At 42.1% G+C, this 24,961-nt stretch overlaps 2 protein-coding genes across 7 annotated transcripts in view; one reads left to right on the top strand and one right to left on the bottom strand.

The window, feature by feature from the left end:
- Window positions 1-1,430: 1,430 nt before the first annotated feature.
- RAB23 (RAB23, member RAS oncogene family) lies at window positions 1,431-13,144 on the bottom strand. Of its 5 annotated transcripts, XM_035109710.2 has the most exons (8): window positions 12,717-12,733; window positions 11,360-11,449; window positions 9,480-9,693; window positions 8,167-8,252; window positions 6,902-7,058; window positions 5,215-5,297; window positions 3,791-3,883; window positions 1,431-2,404 (listed from the first exon to the last, which is right to left on the bottom strand). In XM_035109710.2, the coding sequence occupies exons 3-8, from the start codon at window positions 9,632-9,634 to the stop codon at window positions 2,265-2,267; spliced, it is 714 nt and encodes a 237-aa protein (XP_034965601.2). In that variant the 5' UTR covers window positions 9,635-9,693; window positions 11,360-11,449; window positions 12,717-12,733; the 3' UTR covers window positions 1,431-2,264. The 5 variants fall into 5 exon arrangements, with proteins under 5 accessions (XP_034965601.2, XP_034965607.1, XP_060128497.1 ...); XM_035109716.2 differs by lacking the exons at window positions 11,360-11,449; window positions 12,717-12,733 and adding an exon at window positions 12,838-13,144; XM_060272514.1 differs by lacking the exon at window positions 11,360-11,449 and having other exon boundaries at window positions 12,717-12,752.
- A 2,645-nt stretch (window positions 13,145-15,789) lies between these two features.
- The window catches only part of PRIM2 (DNA primase subunit 2), a 60,447-nt gene continuing 51,275 nt past the window's right edge, over window positions 15,790-24,961 (top strand). The window contains exons 1-6 of one of the 2 annotated variants that reach the window (XM_060272515.1): window positions 15,790-17,300; window positions 17,511-17,785; window positions 18,755-18,923; window positions 19,210-19,313; window positions 20,947-21,026; window positions 23,149-23,269. In XM_060272515.1, coding sequence (XP_060128498.1) covers window positions 18,770-18,923; window positions 19,210-19,313; window positions 20,947-21,026; window positions 23,149-23,269 — 459 coding nt within the window. In that variant the 5' untranslated portion in view covers window positions 15,790-17,300; window positions 17,511-17,785; window positions 18,755-18,769. The other variant, XM_035109708.2, reaches the window with a different exon arrangement.

The following is a 24,961-nucleotide window of genomic DNA, read 5'->3' on the forward strand; positions in this document are numbered from 1 at the left end:
GAAAACAGTATGTGCTCAAACCTCAACGTACAGCAGCACAAGTACATGTTATAAACACACATTACATTTGTACTATTTTATACAAAGGCAAACAAGTAAAAAAATCACTGAGATCAGATTTCTTCTGTTCACAAGTACAAAACATGTAAGGCTACTAGTTTAATGTAAAAATTTTCATATAAAAATAATGTGCACACAGAGCCATAGATATTTAAGTAAGATTGAGTTGACAGTGGACAGTTGGTAACTTGCTTATATGCTCTTGCATTTGTCAAAACAAAGCAAGACTTAATACAGTTTGGACCCAAACATCTACAGCCATCCAGTGAGTAAATGCACTTGTTTAAAAATAAGGTACTTAATCCAACAATTCATAATGAAGTAAGGGATTGATTACTGCAATGCCCAACTCATTGCCAGCAATGGGAATGGTTATGAAAGCAAAAGGAATCCTCTATGTTATTCATTTTGTATGTATAACTATATGCTTTTCATTCCATGTTACTAGATAGCTAGGCAAAGGCTCCCGTCGAAGAAAAACATATGTTAGTTTTAGCATATGCATGTTCATGGAATTTCAGAAGCCCTCTCTCAAAATATAACACTTGCTGTGGGGTGTTCTCTTAGGATGGACAATGCAATATTTCAAGGTTGATGGGATATAGTTTTAAAAGGAATCTATCAGGTAGCTGAAAAGTAACATTCATGAAATGAGATCATTATTCAAAAGAACTGTACAATTCAGCTGCCTGAGCTCCAGGTCATGGTATTCGCCCTTGGATATAATTACGTTCCTCAGCTACTAATATCCAAAGTTTAGAATAAGAGTAATTTGGTAGTACAGAACTTAGTTACAGAAATACTGTAGAAACATTAAACAACATGTAAACAGAAAGCAATCTTATAAATGCATGCTTCCACAAAGAAAACTAGGGTTAAAGTTTTACCAATGATCTTGCAGCTTGAGATTTTTTTAAAACAATGCCCTCAACCCAACTGCCCTGAAAATGCTGCCATCCTGATGAATGGGGTGGGCTGTGGCATAGGAGTGCTGAGGGAGAATCCACAGAGAGAGCCTTCATAACCCTACCCCATTCAGCCTCCAAAAAGTTAGTGGACCATGTTCAGGGAGGCTGTTGTGGAGAGGAAGGGGTATGGAAGTCAGTTTTCCCCAAGTCCCAATATGTACCCTTCAGCTCTGGCTCCAACCCACTTTACACCATTAATGGGCCAACAATTTAATCCTATGCATATTTATTTAAAGCCTGACCCATGAACTTGGGAGGTCTTGCTCTAAGACCATGCATAAGAGCCACAATGGCATGATTAAGAACAAGCATGTATTTAAAATAACAAAAAAACCTCTTTATATTTTGCCATGTTTTCCCATTAATATATAAGCTATAGGGTTCTATTTTTTCAAAAACAGAGCTGATTGAAAATAGAACTACCTGGCTGTACCATTTATCACCTGCTTGCCTCATTAAAATTTAGAATATCTATGTATATACATATGACACTAAATTAACTAAAACATCTAGGTGTAGCAGCAGAAGTATTTGCCTTTGGCACCGTACAGTTTTTAAAAAGAAAAGTTAAGGCCCACAGAGTAGGGAGAATGTAAGCATGCACAATACCATTTGGGAAAGGTTTGTTCAATGGTTTTTTTAAAAAATGAAAGTCATCTCTAGGATGCCAGTTCAGAAATTATCAGGAACATATCATTGGGCCTAGTATCTGTTTTATTATCCCGAATCTCTGGCCAAGTTTTTATATACACACATTGCAGCTAGAATTCATAAGCTATATAAATATTGCACCACCAATATTGCCAGAATGTGCATAGGGTAGTTTAACAAACTATTAATCCCAACTGAGCTATGTGGTCAAATGAGTAGGAAAAGGCATTTTCTCTTGAACGGTACCAATATTTAAGCATTTCAGCTGAACTTTTCTCTTTTTCTTTTTAATAAAGTGAAACCTATTGTACACTTTAATACAACACATCTTTCGCCTGGAAAGTTGTCCTATTGAATGTAAAACGAATGCATGGGGGCAACGGTTCTATTTTTTTGTGCTGCCGGGGGTCTCATTATGTACTGATAATAATTCATTGCAACAGGAATATCCACTATCAATGCAAAATCCAATGCGTGCAACATCTGCTAAAGCACTGGTAAAACACCTCTACAGCCAGTTGTGTCCCTTATGGGTTTCAGTCGAGCAGCTGTCTCAGACCATCTTTTCTTCTCTATGTGGGAGCGCTAGGGAATGCTGCAGTTGCTAAAAGGGCTTCTGTTTTTCTTGGTCCTTTGTTTGTTTGGCCTAAGGTTGATGACATCACCACCATTAAGCAAGTTAGAATTCTGCCCAGAATGACTTCCACCTGCTGTGTTGAAAACACCTATTTGAAATTAAGCAAGGGCACAAAAATGGAGTTACATATATGCAAACTGACCATCTTTGAAATATATGAGAGATTTTAACATTCAAATTATGAGCATCTCGAACATTGTCCTATAGATAGATAGACGATCGATCGATCGATCGATCGATAGAAATACAACTTAATGTAAAAGCATGGATCATGCACAATTTATCCTTAGTTTTTCCATTTTAGAAATGTGTGCCTGATCAAATACCGGTAATGACTTCATAAGCCGAGATCCCACACAATTAAATAAAATTAATTCATGCTACTGTCAATCTTTTAATATATCTTTTTGCAAAAATGTCAATTTTTAATACTGAGACCAAACCTAAGGGCAGGATTCAACTAAGTTGTTGCTTGGAATGAGATCTGCTCATGCAATGGAATTTCCCTTCCTTCTCTTCTCCCTGTGACCCTTAAAGGGTCAGGGGAAGCCCCAAGTTTAGGGGGTGTGGGGCAGGGAGTCCCATTGCGTGAGGGAAGCTCACATACTCCAGTTAACGCTACAGTGGTACCTTGACTTACAAAGACGATCCGTTCCGCGGCCGTCTTCGTAAGTCGAAGTCTTCGGTTGTCGAAGCGCCGCTTGTGCGCATGCACGAAGCACAATTTTGCACTTTTGCGCATGCGCTGACTGTGCGCGCCACGAAAAGATTTCCGGGGTTGTAGACTTTGGAAGCCAAAACCTTCGAGAGTCGAATCGTTCGGATGTCGAGGTACCACTGTATGTTGAATTTCACCCTCAGTAATTAGACATTGGCACTCACACTCATCACTTGGCAACTAAAGCACAGCAGAGACATAACCCTGCCACAACAAATCTTACTTTTAGACACAAGAAATGACAAGGGGTGGGGGAGCAGAGTTGAACCGACTGTGGAATACTTTAAAGAAGAGCTGCATACAAGAGTTCAGTGTCTATGTACAAAAGACAGTTTACAAAGCTATTTTCATCAGGTGCCAGTTTTTTCTTTAAAACAAAACAAAACAAAAACAGCCATCTCTTGTAAATCTTCGCTGGCATAATTAGCATTAATGGGAGCTATATATTTTCAAACATTGCCAATATGTAGGGAATTTTGCACTGTCCATTCTTTGTATAACTTCAGTACACAAGATTTTAAGAAAAGTGGCTGACATGCCCTCGCTTCATTAGTACTGTAGTTTGACATTCTAGAATAGTAATCATAGCCACATACACACACAGAGAGAGTACATTTCCCCTACAGCTATTTGGCAAATTAAATGTTGTTGTTGTTTTTATTTCACTTTCATTGAAATGCACCAGGAACAGAACAGGCACCCTATAGTTAACAGTACATTTTATCAGCAGGCAATACAGCCTGGCTGCATACATACCAATTTTGTTACTACTTGTGTGTACTACTTCTGGATCTTCAACTATTCTTTGTTTGAGTTTTTGAAGGTACTTCTCAGCCAAATACTTAAAAACTGCAGAATATACATAAAGAAACTTTCAGGCATTAAGAAAAAAACGACATGCACAGTTTTAAGATACTAATCCAGGTCCGATTTCGAAGTAACAAAGCTCCTACCGACCGTAGAAAAAGGAAAATCCAAGCACATAAATGTCTCAGAAGGTGGTCACACGCAAGATAAGAGACCTATTGCAGGTCAGAATGAATCATATGTATACCTGAAGGAGCGTCTCCACCCCCATCGTTCAACCCGGACACTGAGGTCCAGCGCCGAGAGCCTTCTGGCGGCTCCCTCACTGCGAGAAGTGAGGTTACAGGGAACCAGGCAGAGGGCCTTCTGGGTAGTGGCACCCACCCTGTGGAACGCCCTCCCATCAGATGCCAAAGAGAAAAACAACTACCAGACTTTTAGAAGACATCTGAAGGCAGCCCTGTTTAGGGAAGCTTTTAATATTTGATGAATATTTTAATAGTCTGTTGGAAGCCGCCCAGAGTGTGGCTGGGGAAACCGAGCCAGATGGGTGGAGTATAAATAAATTATTATTATTATTAAGCTAGCACTTTATTTGTCAAGGGCTGATTTGAAAGACAATATCAGAACAGTTTGGACAACCAACTCCTGGTATATTTATAAGAATGACCTACAGCTAAATATGTACACCCAGTTTGTTTTGTGCTGAACAAGCTGCCCAACCCTGCTCCATGACATGAAAACCAATACCTTTGTCATCATGATTATAGGAATGTAAATAGCTGCCTTTTGTCAAGTCATACCTATGGTGCCAGACAGGAGCCTTTCCTATGCTTACCTGGCAATATTAGGGACCCTCTGCCTGCATACCCCATGTTCTACTACCAAGGTATGGTTGCTTCCATACATCTCTGCTGCCAGCAATTCCCTTTGCAATTTGAATTTAGCTTGAGAAGTTACTTTACTTGGGCCTAGCTCTCACTGAAGTGGTAAAGAGGTCACTGGGATGTACCACTTTAGACGGCAGATGGAGATCTGCGTGACCAAATGCTCTTCAGTCCATCCACAGGAGATTCCCTGAACGTTAAAAATTAGGTGTTGCAGACAAGCATGGATACAGGTTTATCACTTTGGCAAGAACTAGGCTTGACATTAGTGCTGGAAAATAAGAAAATAAGCCAGTGATGGCCAAACGTGACCCTCCAGCTGTTTTGGGACTACAACTCCCCCACCATCCCTAGCTAACAGGACCAGTGGTCAGGGATGATGGGAATTGTAGTCCCAAAACAGCTGGAGGGCCAAGTTTGGCCATCACTGAAATAAGCAAACAACATTTGAAATTCCCTTCTGGAAAAGTTACAGCAAACTCTTACCTTCTGTTACGTTTAGGTCCTCCTTTACAGATGCTCGGTAGAATCTTAATTTTAGCTTTTTTGCCAACGCTTCTGCTTCTTCACTGTTTATCGGAGCAGAAAATTGTTTCAGACCCTGGTTCTTCCCCCCCCCCAGTACAACAGACACAATTAATTTAGATTAAATTTAATCAATCACCTTCATGGAAGTAGATTAGATTACTGAAATGTAACTGTATGCAAGAGCAGCAGATGATTGCTATGGACAATATTGTAGCCTTAGGTTTATTTGCTACAAGGACTGAAGAGGTGGAGCTAAGAGATGGTGGGCGGGCAAACGTAACTAAAAAATATTTACAGTAGTCTGTTATAAACCATCACAGCACCTTATGAAATATATGCAATCAATTAATCAAGCAAGCAAGCAAGCAAGCAAGCAAGCAAGAAAGAAAGAGATTCAAAGTTCATCTGTTATCTGCCATAACAGGAAAAAAACATAGTTCTTGCATACATAAACCAAGTTAAACTAAATCCCCTTCATTCGTTTATTAAATTTATATTCCATCTTTCATCCAAGGAGCTCAGTGGGGCACTCCCCATGTTATCCTCAAAATAAGCCTGTGAAGAGGGTTTGGCTGAGAGACAGTGAATGTCCCAAGGTCACTCAGTGAGCTTCATGGTTGAGTGGGGATTTTCAACCTTCATCACCCAAACCCTTGTCTGACACTCTAACCCCTACACCACCCAAGTTTAATAGGCATTCCAGACTTAAAAGTCACTGCTTGGAAACAAGCCAAACTATACCCTAGAGTGGCAGGCCCTGGTCTGTGTCGTGAGACACAGGTCTATCCTACCAGTGTGTGAACTGGAGAATGGGGCATGAATGATTTTAAAGTGGAATTGGTAATGGACTAGAGGTGCTGAACTACTCCTCTTTGCCCCCCAGCCTGCCCAAGCCAGGCTCACTTTCAGTACAAGAAAAACAACCACTGGAGTTAGAATGGGAGTGGTAAGATTGCAGGGGCCAGTGGGATTGGGGGGGCAGGAAACTGTGAGCTGGGGAGTTAACCACCACCAACTATACACCCCATTTGCGTTTGTACTCACTACATACACTACTACGCCAGTGTGGTGTACTGTAGTGGTTAAGAGTGGTAGACTCGTAATCTGGTGAACTGGGTTCACGTCTCCGCTCCTCCACATGCAGCTGCTGGGTGATCTTGGGCTAGTCACACTCACCTTGGGCTCAGCCCCACTCACCTCACAGAGTGTTTGTTGTGGGGGAGGAAGGGAAAGGAGAATGTTAGCCGCTTTGAGACTCCTTCGGGTAGTGATAAAGCAGGATATCAAATCCAAACTCCTCTTCCTCCTCCTCCTCCTCCTCTTCTTCTTCTCCTTCTCCTTCTCCTCTAAATCCTGCTTTAATTCTTATGTTGTTTTAATGGGCTTGTTTATTATACATTTTAATTATTGATGCTTTAGTGTTTGGATGAGATTGTTTTACTATGTATTTTAGTTACATGTAGCTATATTTATTTAGTTTGTGGCCTGCATGCTGGTAGCTAGCCGCAATGGACCATATACATCCATGCCCATTATCAAACTGAATACTTGCCGCTTCTTTGAATGTTTGCATTTTGTGTGACCGTTACAAAGTCCTTTAAGCGATTTGAAAACTGATTTCATGAAGCATTGCAACAGCACTTACTTCTTTATACAAGATTCATCTAGGAGGTCAATCTTATTCTGAACAAGCACTGTAGGGATGTCTCCGACTTCAGATACTACTTTCTCCTTCCAAGTAGGGATTGCTTCAAAAGATTCTCTGTCAACAGTCGAAAACACAAGCACACACGCTTGGGCTCCTAAAAGTCACAATTAAGCACCGGTTTTTTTGATAAATTTGGTTAGCTACATCAAACCTATTAAGAAGCTGGAACAGGACTGTTTTTTTCCTACTTTATTCAAATAAAGCAAGCATTTTCCAGGTGTTTTGTGTTGAACACAGTGGGACTTATACCAGAATAACATGGCTTCAAAGACTTTGTTCTTACATTTGACTCGGGTGTTAAGGGCTGCACAGTAAACAGGTGTCTTAGTTGTCAAAATCACTCCTTAGGGTTGTTTATACTACACTTTAAAGAGAACCATGTAATGAGCCCCTTATCAGGAGTCAAATACTTGAATCTGAACAAAAAAACACCACTGCTTGTTATTATAAGAACTAGTTACTCATGATATTCTATCTAGCCAACAGTGAATGGAAGGTAATAGTATATACATTGGCAAGCATTTTACCTGAATTCTGAGCAGTCACTCCTGTACTGTAAGCAGTACGAAACCTTGTGTACTTAATGAAACCCAATAGTCTATGCCTTAGCCAAAGTTTTTAGATGCTGGGTTTGTAGAGAATACCTGCTAGGTCACACTTGACAGGTATGCCAATGAATTGGTCCTCTCTCATTTAGCTGGAATGTCAATTATCAAAACAGTGTAATTAACATAGCTTTACCCCATAGCTTAAATGTTTATGGCAGCATCAAATATGTCGGGCCTTTTCTACATTAATTTTCAAAGAGCAATATGCCAGACTCAGCTATTTCAAGTTTTTAAGTAGTTCTGGCTTTACTTTAAAGGATATTACTTGCTACTTTGAGCAGTTATAGAGTATTGCTATATATTTTTATTTTAATTAATCCCTGTCAAACTTTGGAGAGGTAGAATACAAAAAAAATTAAAATAGATGTAGATGAGCAAACGGTTACATTTTCACCAGAAGGAACTAGACTTTCTTTCTTTCTAGCTACCATGTGTAAAGCCACCTTAAAAAGCTTCACAATTAAAACTGATCATCTCCTCTTATCCTCTCCGGCTGGAATCTAACAATGCACGTTGTTTAGGAGACATCAAAACAGCCTAGAACCATTGCCAGTTTCCTATTTGACATGTCAATATGCTAGTAATTTTATTTACCTCTGTAATAAGCTTTCGTAATTGCATCAAATTCTTCTTGACCTGCTGTGTCCCACAGCATCAGTCGGACATCTTCATTGTTGACTCTTAAAAAAAAAATCAACAGCATACATTCTCAATATTTGATCATAATATAAAAAGCAAAATACATTTGTTATTTAAAGTACATTCGTGGCAGTAGCGTTTACACCCCACGTCTTTTCAGGAACACCTAAATCCATCCTACTTCTTTGCAAATTATTTATGCCTTTTCTAAAAATTTCATTTTTTTATCACAATAGCTCTTGCCCAGGCATCCCCAAACTTCGGCCCTCCAGATGTTTTAGACTATAATTCCCATCTTCCCCGACCACTGGTCCTGTTAGCTAGGGATCATGGGAGTTGTAGGCCAAAACATCTGGAGGGCCGCAGTTTGGGGATGCCTGCTCTTGCCCCTTGCCTTTTATCTCACAACAACTCTGCGTGGTATGTGAGAATGAAAAGAGCGTGACTGGCCAAAGGTAACCTAGTAGACTTCATGGCTGAACGCAGATTGAACCCAGGTTTCCTGAGTTCTAATCCAACACAGCCTGTCAAACCTTGGGTCCCCAGATTCTGGTTTGACTACAATTGCCACTGTTGTCAAGCAGAATGGCTGATTATTAAGGAGCTGTAGTTTATCATTGTATGGAGACCCAAGGCTGTGGGACTACAACTTCCGTCACCCTACAACGATCAACCATGCTGACTAGGGGTGATGGGAACAGAAGTTTAACAGCATATGGGGACCCAAGGTTGGGAAGTAACTGCTGTAACTGCTACAACAACACTGGCTTGATTTGAACTGAAAACCATCCTGCATCTTACTTTTCCCCTCTTACTTTGTGAAAATGGCTTCAATACTGTGTGTCAGTGAAATTTTAAGTTTAATATTCCAGCTTACTTTTACTGTGATGTTCTTGTCCCCTACATAACATACTGCTATTCCCTGTCAGAAATATTCCCCACTTTTTCACTCATCCACACAACCTTTCTATCTCATCTGACAAATGAGCCCTTTCCTTAAAAGGGCTGGTCTTTTACACTGTGTGCATTTTTTTGCATTTATTATTCAAGTTGGCAAATCTGGCACTTCTATGGAAAGTCTGCAGAATACAATTAGCATATAAATGCCTCACTTTCAGCTCTGTTAAAGAAAGGAAGAATAGTGTCACAACACTTTTCTCCAAGAAAACATTAGCTCAGCCCTTACAAAAAGCATCACACATGGGGGAGAGAGAGATACAAAGAGTGAAAAGAAGGAACTGTGCCCCCCCATATGTTAAAACACATACTGCATTTCTCTTTCCAGGAAATCAACTCCAATAGTTTTCTTGTAGTCTTTCGTGAAAATTCCTTTGCAATATCTCTGGATCATACTGGACTTCCCAACAGCTCCGTTTCCAACCACCACCACTTTGATGGCCACTTCCAGATCTTCCTCCAACATCTTGGCAAATCCCAAAAGTCTGCAGTTACTTCACAGTCTTAGCTAGATCTTCCCCGTATCTGAAGAGAAAGAGTAAAAATACTATTAAAGATTCCAGCTTCTATGATCTACAGTGATATGGGAGATAAGTGGCTTGTAGACCCTGCCTTTGTCTTCCCCCCGAAGGCATAATATCTCACTATACAGCTGAATGCACTCAAGTTGACTATTCAGTGTCAGCACATATACCTTGAACCCATGGACAACTAGGATAGTCAGGGTCAATTGTATCAGATACTAAGCTTCCATAACACATGTCAGTGGTCTGCAGGCAGCCCTGGTCCAGCCCTTCCGTGTGGCCTGGCTGGCAAAGATGCCCAAAGATCCTGCTGCGGAATTTTGCTGCCTGAGGAGGAAGATTCATACAGAGTGTCTATTCTTTCTAGCTCTTTGCTCTTACCAAGCTGCATCAACCTAACACCATCATTAACTCTCAAATTCCAAGGCGAACAGAACTGTAATATGAAAAGAAATGAAAGCGAAAGTTAAAAAAAAAAAACCTATTTGAATTGTAACAAGTTACCACAAGTGCTCTTTTAAGTAGGGTGGCTTGTTTTCCTACCAGGCATGCACAACAGAAATTTATTCTCTTAACAGTGCCCCATAAAAGTATTTGTTTATTATTCGAAAAGAGGGTAAAATCAAGATTGGTTAAGTAGCCCATACAAATACAACAACTGAAGGAGAGTTACTCTAATTGTTTCAGAATTACAATGTCTGCAGCAGCAATATGTATCTTACGGCTGCACATTATCACACTACAGTCCCTTCACGTCTTAATTCCTACCCGAGGCTGCAGTTTTCCGAGGCATTTCATGTCTACACCAGCGCCTTTCCAAAGATACACACACCCAGGTTTAAGTCAGATGTCAGTGTGCAAACTCTCTGAGGATTTAGCCTCATTCCATTCAGTATGATCTGTTGCTTGTTTCCTTCCCCACCCTGTGTAATGTTCCTTCCAGCCTCAAGTTCATCTCATAAATCTCCAACACACACAAAAACCACACACAAAAAAACTATTCAGCTCTTTCCTACATCATACACATTGGCTGCCTTGGGAAGCAACCTCCCAAGTCAAATTCTACTCCTAATATACCATAATTAAAGTATCTATTCTCTGGGTTGGCCTTATCCAAGCTCCCTAGGTGAGCAACTATTCTGACATTACACTGTAATTAGAGGCCATAATTAGAGGTGGGGGGAGGAACAATGGGGCACCAAGACATTTCTAAGGGTGGTAGCTCCACCCAGGGCTGTGACATATAGCATTCACCAGAGCATGTCTTCATTGTATTTCTGAAGCCCCCCTAACTCACCACCAGGAATGTGCAATACTAGTGTGACTCTACATGCAGTTGGGGGTGCGGGCTCGGGTTCAACTGGCCAATGGTGCAGTATACAATAGTCACCGCTTGAGGAAGTCACCTGGTGAAGAAGATGATTTGTAAACTGACTAAGACTAGGGGTCATTTCTGGAGGATTTTGTAAATTTGCACACCTGGATTCTGCAAGGCCCTCCAAGACATACAGCCACTGCAGCAGACCACGGTAAGCATGTACAGCCCAGCTAAGATCAATGACTGTACCACAGGACCCCTAAACTTGTTGGTACATCCACCTTGAGTTACCATCCCCCCCCCAAGCAACATTTACATATTAGATTCAGGGAAACTCATGTTTACAGACCTGTTCACATGGCTTTTAGTATTCTTCAAAAAATGAAGCCATCCTGACACTTAACAAATATATCAGTTACAGGTAGGTAGCCGTGTTGGTCTGGTGTAGTCGAAACAAAAAAAAAAAAAAAATTATTTCTTCCAGTAGAACCTTAGAGACCAACTAAGTTTGTCATTGGTATGAGCTTTCATGTGCATGCACACTTCTTCAGATATCAGGTAAGTGGTTTTCACAGGGCATCATTTTGTATGTACCAAGTCTCACCCTAAACGTAACTAACGGAACGGTTAGCTATTCAGACAAAATGCACATCATCACCATCTAAGATAAGTAGTATACTAGGCCTGCCAAGTGACAGGTACACATAGGCAGGCAAATCAGTGCAGAACTTCAACCAATATAACTGCAAGGGCTGCTTCGTAATGCAGGGCACCCCGTGGTTGCAAAATCTCCGCAATTTGGAAGAACAAAGTTGAAATCTGACTGAGAACTCTGCTTTGGACCATCGGAGAGCAATAAAAATATCAGAAACCCAGAGTATATGTACTGAGTGCCATGTCATCACAACTCTCTGAAATGTGAGCTCATAGCCAAGGATTTCGAAGCCCGTTTCAGCTTCTCTACCATCTGAGGATGGTATACAAATTTAATAAATAATTGTAATAACCTTTTATAGGGCAGGTACCCAGCCGAAAGAACATCGTTTCTGTTAAGGGAAGCGGGTGTAGTAGATTCAGACTAGAATCCGGGGGAGGGTCAGAGACAATCCTCACTCGGGTCATGAAGCTCACCTTGCTTTGGGACAGTCACCGTCTCCTAGCCCAAACCCACCCCACTGGTTTGTTGTGACGGTTAAAATGGGGGAAAGGATAACCAAGGTTTGCCATCCTGAACTCCCTGGAGGAAATGTACACAAATGTGGGAAGAAGAAAAAAGGAGAGAGCCGGGCAGGAGGGGAGCTCAGGCAGGGAGAAAGGCTCGCTCGGAGACTCGGACCGGGGTGGGGGGACGGGACATTTTTGCAATTCCAACCACACACGCGCGCACATTACGCACAGGTTGCGCGCCTCGGACGCTCCCCCTCTCTCCCTGCAGCCTCCCAAGCCAACACCAAGTCGCCTGCCCAGGCCGTTCCCTCCACGACCTTACCAGCAGCCCCGGCGGCGGAGGCGCCCGGCTCCCTCCTTCCCACAGCAGCCAGCCCGCTTTACAGCCTCCCGCCCGGGGCCCCGCCGAGCTGCAGGCTCTGGCCGGCCGGCTTCCCGATGCCACCCCAGCAGCGGCGCCTCGCTAACCGGCGGCAGCGCGCCTTGGAAGGCGCCTCCACGGCGACGGGCAGCCGGGAAAAGCGGAGGGCCGGCCCTACCCAGCAGCGTACGCCCATCATCATCCCGGCTTCTCCCCGCCACCTCCTCCTAATGGCAAACACATCCCGAGCCGCCGCCCTTCCCGGGCTCCGCTTTCCTTAGGAGGCGACAGGCGCTTACCGCCCCGAGCAAGCGCCGACCGAGTCCCCGGCTCCGCCGCCCGCTTCTGCTCTCGGTGGGCGGGAACAGTCTCGCTGGCCCGGGTGGGAGATTGCAAAAGGAGGAGGAGGAGGAGGAGAAACGCCACATGCGACGAGGAGCAGCAGCCCCTTCGGCTCTGGGAGGCGCCGGATCCGCCAGCCGCAGCTCGGCCCGGGCGAAGCAGGCGAAGCGCCCTGGCCTGGCGGCTCTCCGTCCTGGATGTGCAACCAGATCCTTATGCAAGCCCAGGCTGACGTAGGAAAAAAAACCCCGCGGAGATGAACGGGGTATTATTGCTCCTAAACGAGCGCGGTTGGCGCCTAGGTAGCAGCAAGCCCTCACATGGTGGTGAAGGTGATTTCGCTTGCTACAGCGCCCAGGGCGCCAATACCACCCCACCCCCCCAAATCCTAATAAGGATCAAGGGTTTTGCAATGCAATTCTATGCATGCCTACCGAGGTGTAAGTCCACTAGGACTTACTCCCAGGTAAGTGCGTATAGGGTTGTGGGGATTAGGGCAATAGAAGGTTTAAGGCAGGGATGAAGGATCTGTGGGTCCTGAGCACACTGGTCTAAAGCGTTGTTACTTCAGCCAACAAGATGAGAGTTCAAATCCTCACTTAGCTGGACTTCTGAAACATCATGCTTTGGGGGCAAAAGATTACTGAGTTTAGTGTGACTGACAGTCACACTAAACTCAGTAATCTGACTGATTTCTATTACAGATTAGTAGTCAGAGGCAACTTGGGTAGAAATTGTTTGGAGGAGCAAGCAGTTCATTGTAGTTATTGTTATATTCATTTTTCATTTACAGGTCTCCTATTACACACCTTGACCTTTGGCCTAACCATGGTGTCCTGCAGGGTTTGACCTTGTGAATGCTTTATTTAACATTGCATGAAGCTGCTAGGAAAGGTAATATGGAGGTGCAGAGATGATTGTCATTGGTTACCGTATGTGCTCTATTTCTTCTTACCCTCACAAATTGGGAAGACGGAGATTCTGAATAGGTCTGAGGTCAATGATGGACTGGATGGAGGTAAACAAACTGAAATTAATTCCTGGAAAGACAGAAGGGTTGAGCTAGGGGATAGTGTGTCAGCATGCCATATATGGAGTTAGTTGCATTCCCTTTGAAAATCAGATTCACAGTTTGGAGTTGCTGGAGTGACCCAGCTTTGTTCCAGGGTGCTTAGGATAGAGCTCTATATGTGCAGAATTGAATTGTTAGGTCCTTTATTGTTTTAGAACAGGCATCCCCAAACTTCGGCCTTCCAGATGTTTTGGACTACAATTCCCATCTTCCCTGACCACTGGTCCTGTTAGCTAGGGATCATGGGAGTTGTAGGCCAAAACATCTGGAGGGCCGCAGTTTGGGGGTGCCCGTTTTAGAATCTGAAAGTGGGATGGGCAGACAAGTGCTGGAGAAGATGCAAACAGGGATTGCAACTATTGGTTTTAGCCTTTAGGTTTTAGCTGTTACATAACTGGTAGATATTTGTCAGAAGTTTGTTCGAGGAACTTGGGGAAGCATATGCATGCAATGTATAAAAGCATTGCCTGGTAACCATTCAAATCCAGTGGCAGGTCACACAAAGAAATAAAAAGGCTTCTCATGTTGCATTCAAACTGAAACATATCTGGGCATTTTTGTGAAAGTCAAATATAGTAGAAAAAAATGCAGATAACATTCCTTCCATCCAAATTGTGGCATTCTCTGTTGACCACAATGCTGGTTTATCATAATTTATTTAGCTTCTAATGCCATTGCAGAATAACCATTTCAGGTGTCAACTGATATAGTGGGATCCTTTTTACATTATTAAAGCGCTATTGTGTTCAACATGTGCCCTCCTACATAAAAAGACCACCAAAAATTACCTTCCCTTTTCAAAGAAGAAAAGACAACATCAGAGAACTTAGGTAGATGTGCGAATTTTTGCCAACTGCAGTGTTGCTTCAGCTTAAAGCAGCGCACAGCTAAAGTAACTCACCCTGCCTAGAAATGAAGGAGCTGCTGTAGCCATTTTTAATGCCATTGCTGCATTGTGGGTTTCTGTGGGAGATGTTCAGAATTCCACCCTCAAAAAAGGGAGGCGACAGCTGGGCCTTTGAGGGGCTACGAGTGGTTGGAGTTCCTGCCATGAAGTAGGCCAGCTGAGTTCTCCCAGCTGAATTCAAACTTGGTGCCTTATTCATGCTGGCATAGTGCAGTAGCCACCATATGGGAAGGGAACAGATGGCAAAGGAAGCCAAGAACAAGAAGTGGGCTGAGGGTGAAGCCAGAAAACTGTTTTCACCTCTGATATCCCCTTCTCCTACCGTAGGGCAGCAAGGACATGATGGTGACTCGGCAAACTGGGGTTGTGGTTAGACCACCAAAGTTCACTGCTGTGTGGAACAAACTTCAATGCCACTAGTTACAGGTCTGAGTTGGTCTGAGTTGAAACAAAATTAAAAAAATCCTTCAGTAGCACCTTAAAGACCAACTAAGTTTTTATTTTGGTATGAGCTTTCGTGTGCGTGCACACTTCTTCAGATATCTGAAGAAGTGTGCATGCACACGAAAGCTCATACCAAAATAAAAACTTAGTTGGTCTTTAAGGTGCTACTGAAGGAATTTTTTAATTTTGAATGCCACTGTGATGGCGCTCCAGCGACTGCCTACTTACAGCAAATTTTGCTGTATGACCCAGGACCTACACAGAGTTTGGCAATAGGAATTGGTAAGGAAGCCACACTAGCAGGGAGGGGCAGCACTGTTGTGTTTTGATATATCATTATCATAATAAAACTTGATGGTACACAGTTGCCACAGAAGAGGACTAATTCTAATTCTGAAGCGGGATCATTAGTGTTGGGGGGGGGGGGGTGTTAACTTTTTGTCTGGACCTGTAAGAAAAAGTGTTTGATCTATTTATTTCATGATAAAAAAAGATCTTTGTACAATCACACATGGCACTATTTATTAAAAATTAATACATTTGCTATTATTACAATTGGAAAAAGGTCATTAGTATTAACCTAGCTATGTGCAAGCGCAGTTACGGTACATTAAACAGTAATTATTGAGCTTGTGCACTGGAGAGTACCGTACTTCCATGACTCATATGCAATATCAGTTATATGAAGGGAATTCCAGAGAGAACAGGACTTGCTTAATTTTTTTAGCAGTAGTAATTAACTTCTGCATATCCAGTGTAATTATTTCTATTGATTGAAGCAGAGAAGATATTTTCCTACCTAAAGACAATAATCTCAGGTTACAGTATGTGCCTGTTCCCAAAATACTATTTCAAGCAGTGAGTAGAACTGTAATTTGTCAAGCACCCTGGTTTTCATCAGTGTTTTCTGCTGCTATAGCAGAGTAAAAACTGTTACACAGCCATAGGAGACTCTTGATTACTGGGAGAGGAGGAAAGGTAACAAGCTGAAAATGAGAATAGTGCTCCTGCCCCTTTGTGTGTTGAAATACACATTAAATACACATTAAAATAAAAATCAACAAGGATACACTCGCTACAAATTTGCAAAGTAGTATAATACCAGATGGCATTATGCACTGAACAACCTTGTGCCTACATTCCCACATTAAGAATACAGCCTACCTACACTGTATACAAGAAGATGTTCAAACTGCAGTAAAGCACTTAATGATTTATTAAAGACCATCTGTCAGTATGAATCTTCTGTTTCCAGTTCTATTAATTCAGAAATTAATGCTCGCTCAGTCTCTTCCCCCATCCTTCTGCCAACTTCGTATAATCCTGAAGGTATTATGGGCCTTTTGTCAGCATCTTAAATATAGTGATTTGAGTCAGATGCACTGACCATCAAGGATTGGCAATGAGATGGGAGCACTCCCTCTTCTCTTGCATGCTTGTTTTCACTTGCAAGAGTTACAGACATGGGCTTTAAAAAAAAATGAAGTGGAGGGGTCCCTCCACTGGATCTTGAACCTGCCCTGCTGCTATCCATGAAGATAATGGATCCAATCCAGATGCTGGAAAGAGGATTTTTTCTTCCCCAGTGCAAGCAGTGGGACTGTGGATGTTGCAGAGGTCATACCACTCATGTTTGGCTTGCTGCTTGCTTGCTTATTTAATTTCTGTACTGCTTAATGTATTAAAAAATATTGCTAAGCTGCGTACAAAAAACCGAAGCAACAACTGTAAGCAATGTTAAGCAATATTTTGTTTGACAGCTTAAACAAAATATTACAAAAATGCACAGTTACCTATAAAAATGTTACATGAATACAACATATATTGTCTTATTTTATTTATATCCCGCCTTTCCCCCTAACTGGACTCGAGGCGGCTTACAACTAAAATAGAAACAGCTAAAGACACATAAAAGTGGATGGTGGAAAGGAGCAATGTCTCTGCAGCCTCTTTTGCGTGACTTCGGAGGACTTAAGCCTTTTACGGAGATGTCAAAGGTGATGCTCTAGTCTTGGCTAATAATTAACACCCCCCCTCCCCCTTGTCTCTCTCCGCACGCAAAAAAGACAACAAATCGGAGCACAAGCTTCTGTCCTTCCTTGCATCTTTTTCGGGTCGGGGGAAGGGAAGGCAGGAGAGGGAGACGGGGAAAAAATGGACGCGGGACGAATTGTGCCGGAAGTGACCATGCCACCCCACTTCTTCAGACACCGGAACTGTCGCGCTAGGAAACCGGACGTCGGTTGCTGCGCTTGGACCCTCGCGTTTGCTTTATCTCTACGGCATTGTAGCCGAATAAGAGGTCGAAAGACAGGGAAGAGCGGCCTTCTCTCCACAGGACGGAGATATGCTCCTCCTACTTCCGGCTCCGGAAGTGAAGGAGTAAAAAAGGGGGGCGTCGTCGCCATGGCAACCGCAAGAAGCCGGCGGAAGGAGCCGAATTCAGAAGGGCGGTATCGGAACGAGCGGAAAAAGGAAACAAGTGAGGCGCTGACGTCACGGTGGGGGCGTGGCGAGCGTTACTTTCGCGCGGGAAATTGGGTTCTGCTGGTTGTTGATCTGAAGGGTCTGCGCGGTGAGTGGCAGGTGGCTTTGGAGGAGCGGGTTTCTGGTATGTATGTGTGTGAGAGGATTTTTTGTCTCTTTCGCTTCTCCTCTTCGATTCTTTTTCCCGCCCAATGTCCCCAGGCCCCAACAGTTCACTCCTGAGCGCATTTGGTCAGAAGTAAGCCTGGGACATAGCTATTAATGATAAATTAATATGTGCTATTAAGGTAAGACGGGGAATATGCAGGGGGAATGATTTTTGAGGAGATATGGAAGATGTTTGTGGAATTCGCACTGTTAAAACATAAAAGGGGTCAAACCATCACAAGAGGTGTTGAAATTTTGGGAGATTGGATTAGTTACAGTGGAATGGTATCAGGGGTGGGGTGCACGTTTTTATTCTTATTTATTTACGATTGTTACTTTGTCAAAATAAAATAAAATTATAAAAAAGGAGGTAAACCTGCACTCAATTCCTTGTGGGATTTACTCTCAGGCAGGTGCGCATAAGGATCACAGACTCAATCCAGTCCATGGTCCTCCTCCCTCTGATCTATAGCATAGCTGCCAAGTTTTCCCTTTTCTCGCGAGGAAGCCTATTCAGCATAAGGGAAAATCCCTTTAAAAAAGGGATAACTTGGCAGCTATGATCTATATGTTATCTTGCCTCCATCTCTCCCACCACAACCTGTAATCTGTGCACGTAATGCAGCTAATACATCTTAAAAAATTGAATCTTGAAATTCTTCTGACTTTGTCTGTAGACCTAAAATAAATAAAAGCAAGTCTTTTTTTAAATGTATCATTGGAATCTATGTTCTGAAGTGTGGTTAACATTTGGAACAGCTTTTATTACTGTTTAGTTATATCCTACACTGTTGTGATTCTGTTTGTCCTCTTACAGATTTACAGGGAGAAAATGCAGTTTTCTGGAGGCAGCAGACGGAAGTTGTTGAAGGTGGTGGCTGATAGACAGGATCAATACCCTCTTAGCCTTCAGTTCTACCTGCAGCCTCCTACTGAAAATATATCTCTAATAGAATTTGAAAGTTTTGCTGTTGACAGACTCAAATGTGAGTAAATGTGTAGACTAGAACAAACCTTGAATTTTCAGAATGGTTGCTTATGTGTTTCTGTGAAATTTTCTTATGTGATGCTTACTCACCCTCAACATTTTCAGGATCATAGAGACATTAAAGCGTTATTTCCAGTATGGCTATTAGTTATACTTTTATGTAAGTTTGTTATAATTAGTTGTCAAATTATTTCCCCTCAACCATTTTTCAGATATGTATTTTCAGATATATCTTGGATACTCAGTGCTACATTTCAAAGCTGTCATTGTCTTGTTCTTTGCAGTACTCAAAGTAGTAGAGAACTTGGGTGTCAGTTATGTGAAAGGTTCAGAGGAATATAATAGAAGGCTGGCATCCGAAATTCGGGCTCTTAAATTTCCTTACAAGGTAAGTAAAACTGAATAATTAACACTGAATATAAACTACACAAATGTGTAGTTGTGGCCACTGGAAGAAATAGTTTTAGAGATATAGTAGTACTGGTAGGTTAAAATGGTTGCACTAGGTCTTTTCAGGGGGCCCTTGCCCATGTATGATGGTGGTGGTCGTGGTGATGATGATAATGATAATTATTTTATTATTTATACCCTGCCCATCTGACTGGTTTCCCCCAGCCATTCTGGTCGGCTTACAACACATTAAAAATTGTAAAACATTAGACATTAAAAATTTCCTGATACTGGGATGTCTTTGAAAAGTCAGATAGTTGCTTATTTCCTTGACATCTGATGGGAGGGCATTCAACAGGGTGGGCGCCACTACTGAGAAGGCCCTCTGCCTGGTTCCCTGTAACCTCACTCCTCGCAGTGAGGGAACTGCCAGAAGGCCCTCGGAGCTGGACCTCAGTGTCCAGGCTGAACAATGGGGGTGGAGACGTTCTTGATGTCCTGTATAGGCTTTCCTGTACAAAATACTACCAGACGTGTCTAATGACATGCATATAAAATGTGACAACATAGAAAGAACATACTAAACAAAATGAAATGGGCAGTGGCAGATAAAAACTGTCAGTTGAAAAAATAATCGAGAAAGCCAGATTTCGTCAAACGAAATGCCTACTGAAATTAAGGCATCTTCAAGTGACAAAGTACTACCAGAAAGGCGAAGGAATAAATCTTTCTGGGCAGAGCGTTCCAAAAGCTATGTCCCATCATGAAGAATGCATTGTATACTTTCCTGTAATTTTGCATCTGGTCATGATTTTGTCCCTGATCAAGTTGATGGATTTTGGTTGGTGGTAAAAAACCCAGCATAGATTCTGGAAGCCTGCAATGTGCCCACTACTAGCCTATAGAATTGAGGCTTAAGCCAAGAAAGAACTTAGCATATGAGGTTAAATGTATATATACTAAAACTTTAAGGGAGAATTTTCTGAAGAAAGAAATTTAACGTCGTAGCTTAAGCCAAGACGAGATGTAACATACAAATTTGTATGTGTACAAATATATCAAAACCTTGAGAGAGAATTTACTGAAGAAGCCAGAAACTCTTCATGGGTGAAACAGGTGACGAATGCCGGCACCCTGTGTAACTCTTGTGCGCAATACTGTTGACACATTGTTTGATCAACTTTACCTTCGTTGATATCTACAGGAGCCTGGCTTAAGGAATTCTAAAGACTGAAATTTCCTTTTGGACAAAATTTGTATGTGTTGCCTGTTTGTGGCTTCTGTAACAGTTTTTGTACATTTTTCTCTATTTTTGGATCATTAACATTAGATTTAGTAGAACGTGGAATAGTGTGATAGCTTTTTGTTTGTCGTCTTTGTGCTGCTTATTTCATATCAGTCTATTACGAGAATTGGCAGCATAGGTTCATTTTCTCAGTTACAGAATTGAGGCAGCAATCCTTATACAGTATCTATGTGCCTGGATGTAAACTCAAGGGACTTACTTCTAAGTAGATATGCATAAGATTGTGCTGCACATCTTTTTATTTTAAAAGTTTTTTTATAGTAAAGTATTTTTTGTTGTTACAGTATATTATATGATTATTTTTAACATGCTTTTTGTAATTTAGGCTTTGGCTGAAGAGGATTATGATTCAAGAAGAAAAGATCACATTTCTCATTTCATATTGCGCCTTGCTTACTGCCAATCGTAGGTGTTGTTTGTCCCGTTACTGTTTAATTGCATGTAATATGCACAAACATCATGTGGATTTTAAGATTTGAGAAGGTGTATTTGTAACAATTTGTTGATCTACATTCCAATATCTTTTAGGATTAATCTTATTTGGGAAAAGCTGCTAATTTCAGAATGAAAATCATAATGGCCGAGTTGAAATATCCCATCCAGTTATTGTTACAAATGCTTCAGAATGGTTTGGCATGTTGCCCAAATTAACAGACTATAATTAAAGCTATCACTTCATCTCCAGAGGCTGCTGCACCATGGAGAAGGGAGTGAGCTTATGAACCTGAACCTTAAAAGACTGGAAAACTAAGCAGATAAGCAATTCCAAACCATGGTTTCCCTGTTCATTCCTGTTCACACCATGAGTTGGGTTCTAAATTATTGTTAGCGAAAGCCATGACTTGTTGAGCTGTCTGAATTGAGCCTGTTTCTCAGCATTGCTTGTGGGAGAAGTAAGTGTAAATTGCAATATGTTAAAAAGGACATATATTTGTATAGTGTTGTGTGTGTATTTTAAGGGAAAAAATCAGCAACACAACTTATCAATAAAATACCGTACATGTTAATATGGTGTTACAATTAAATACTGGCATCTATTATAAAGAGAAAGGCATTCAGACTTCTTAAAGAGACTGTTTCTAAGAAGCGGGTTACCATTTCCAATTTAATCAGTGACCATCTAGGTCTTTTAAGGTGCAAGTTTATTATATTTTAATTGATGCATTGGCCTTGGACTTTTCTGCAAAAGTTTGAAGTCTTTATATAAAAGCATTAAAATGATCTTTATTTTAAAAGCCACATATCCTGTCTCATCCTGTGTCAACTTGGTGAGGTAACTTTGGACATTATTTTTCAGTGAATCTTGTGGCATGATGGTAATGAAAAAATAAAGTGGTTCACCTGTTGGATTTTAGTAGTCCAATAGTGCCACCAAGAGGCAAAAAGCTTGCATTATCACTCCTTTTATTCACAAATATTTTCCAGGTTTTTTGCCCCCCCCCCCCGCTTTTCCAGTTTTCTAAATTGTACGGTTCTCAACATATCAAAGTTTCAACTGGTGGCATGAGCCAAGGGCAGCTGAACAACAGAAGAGCTGAGAAGAGAAGCATTGCTAATGTCTTTTAATCTCTTTTATCTCTTATTGCTTGGCTCTGTCAGAACACATTGCCCTTTTCTCTTATGTTTTTCAGAACCCATGGAGTCTTTGCTAAATTTCCACACACGCTGCTTAAGCACCCCCCGCCCCAAACCCAGCCACAACTGTGCAGTATTTTTTTCTGCTGCCACCATTGCTGCAGGAACAACAGCGGCACTTCCTTCCTTCCTAGAGCCGCCTCTGAACAGCATTTTAGTGGTGGGTGGGCACTGGTGCCACTTTTGAATAGGAACAAACCTATGGTGGTTGCTGCTATATTAATTTACCCAAATTGCACTCTTTCTACCGTGTTTCTCCGAAAATAAGCCACACCCCGAAAATAAGCCATAGTGATAGGCAGTTTAACCTTGTAGGTTAAACTGTACCATACTTAATAAAAAAGACATCCCCTGAAAATAAGCCACCATGTGTTTTTTTGAGGAAAAATAAATATAAGACGGTGTCTTATTTTGGGAGAAACACGGTTTATATTCAGTATACGTGAATATGCTATTTAAAAGTTGCACCAGCACCCAACCAGTGTAGCAATGGTTAACTCAGGGGTCCATTGTGGAAGTCGGTGAGTAGTGATGGAGCTGGGTCAGGCTAGTGAGGAGCACTCATTCTCTCAGCCAGTGCCTGACCTGGCCAACACACATGAACATGCACCTGGATGTTCTCACATGTTATAGGGGCCACTCATGGAGTGGAAGAGACTCCTTTTGTCCAGGTAGAGGAACATAACAGAAGCAAATAGCATAATAAGGAGCAATGAAAACCATTTCGTTAAGAAATAAATTATATAGGAAATGCTGGTCCAGAAGTAGAAACTGGAATGTTGTAGGAAGATTTCAGGTTACATTTTTCTTTATTTGACTTTCAAAGGAACACTATGTAGAGAACTGTGGTTATGTGTTTTTAAAAACAGCTTTGTTTCATGTTCCACCGCAGGGAGGAGCTTAGGCGGTGGTTTATCCAGCAAGAAATGGATCTCTTCCGCTACAGATTCACTCAGCTAAGTGGCCTCTTGACTGAAAAGTTCCTTGAAAATGTCAGCTTGTCATATGATGTTGTAAGTTTTACAACTCTGAATTACAGTGTGTGTGGTAGTGTTGAAATGCTTAATATCTGAATGGAAGACTGAACAAAGTTTGTAATCTCTATCCTACACACACCCACACCCCACCATTCCTTTTTTACCATAATGCATGTTTGGGCTGCTGTGCTTGTCGGTAGAAAGTCACTTGGTCTTCATTCATGCCTCATAAAGAATCTTCTATTGCTTTTCTGAGCATCCTGAGTATGGTTCTTCCTGGTACGACAGCAGAAAAGATGTGACTATGTAGTACGCAGACCAAATGCTATACAGCTGTTCAAATCCATATTTTGGCTCTGAGTTTTACAAATTGATGTTCCCTCTGTGAAGATGCACCCCAAACAGATCAGCTCATTTCTACGGGAAAGCTTTGTTTTTGGTTGAAAAACACTTCCACATTAGGTTGTAAAATGCACACTGACAACAGCTTTATCTGGGGTTTTTGAATTTACTAGATGTCTTTTTCTTAAGACGTAATACAGGGTTGAATGCTCTCACTGAAAAATCTGTGCTAATAGACGATACCTATGAAGGGACAGCAGATGGCGCTGTGGGTTAAACCACTGAGCCTAGGGCTTGCTGATCAGAAGGTCGGCGGTTTGAATCCCCGCAACGGGGTGAGCTCCTGTTGATCGGCCCCTGCTCCTGCCCACCTAGTAGTTCAAAAGCATGTCAAAGTGCAAGTAGATAAATAGGTACCGCTACAGCGGGAAGGTAAATGGCGTTTCCGTGCGCTGCTCTGGTTCGCCAGGTGCGGCTTTGTCATGCTGGCCACATGACCTGGAAGCTGTACACCGGCTCCCTCGGCCAGTAACGCAAGATGAGCGCCGCAACCCCAGAGTTGGTCACGACTGGACCTAATGGTCAGGGGTCCCTTTACCTTTACCTTTATGAATGGAATGGTACAGAGGATACACCTAATTCATAATCTTCACCTATGAAGGGAATGATAGAGATGATGCACCTAATTAATTAATTTTGCTGATTAGTGTGTGTACCACATTGACAGGCAGCCATCATTTTACAGGAGTGATGGGTGTCTTGGAGATAGTTTAGAGTAGGGATGGGGGGGGACCTCTGGCCTTATGGACTTGACTGGACTCCAGCATCTCCAGCCATCATGACCAGTGGTCAAGAGTTAATGGCAGTTGGGTCCAGCCACATCACACGGCTTGTACTTAATGAGGAGAGAGCTTATCCACAAGCCCCAGTTGGGATGTCACACCAAGCCAAACCTTGGATTGGCTCAGCATGGCATGATAGCAAATAAGGACTAGGGAGGAGCTAAGTGGCTGCAGCCTGTATGGTCATGTGTTAGCATTAGGCCACGGTTTGGCTTAGTGTGACGTGTGAATTAGCCCAGTGTACGATAACACCTGATCCTTGCATACTAAGGGTGAGATTCAACTCATGAGTCCTATCAATGGAATCCTGGGGCTTCCCTTCCTGCGAGCCCCCTGAATTCAGGGTGTGTGTCAGCAGAGACCCCAGAGCAGCATGCAGGGAGACTGATGGAATGGTCAACAAAGCAAACCGTCGGATTCCTCCCCAAGTAGAAATCATTCCCCCCCCCCAAAAAAAAGCGCTTGAGAAAGGTTGTGTGAAGGGGATGGGTTAAAATGAAGTTTGCGAAGGTCAGTGAAATATACTCGGAGTTCTGTAGTGACT

The sequence above is a fragment of the Zootoca vivipara genome, chromosome 3 (genome assembly GCF_963506605.1).
Source record: "Zootoca vivipara chromosome 3, rZooViv1.1, whole genome shotgun sequence".
NCBI lineage: Eukaryota > Metazoa > Chordata > Lepidosauria > Squamata > Lacertidae > Zootoca > Zootoca vivipara.

Bases quoted from the DNA above. Each gene is read 5' to 3' on its own strand.
- RAB23 (XM_035109716.2), bottom strand. From the start codon at position 9,634: ATGTTGGAGGAAGATCTGGAAGTGGCCATCAAAGTGGTGGTGGTTGGA. The intron at 8,253-9,479 runs GTATGTGTTTTA...TTTTTTTTTAAG, and splicing joins TTCCTGGAAAGAGAAATGCA to AGTCAACAATGAAGATGTCC. The intron at 2,405-3,790 runs GTATGTATGCAG...AATTTCAAATAG, and splicing joins CACAAGTAGTAACAAAATTG to GTGTTTTCAACACAGCAGGT.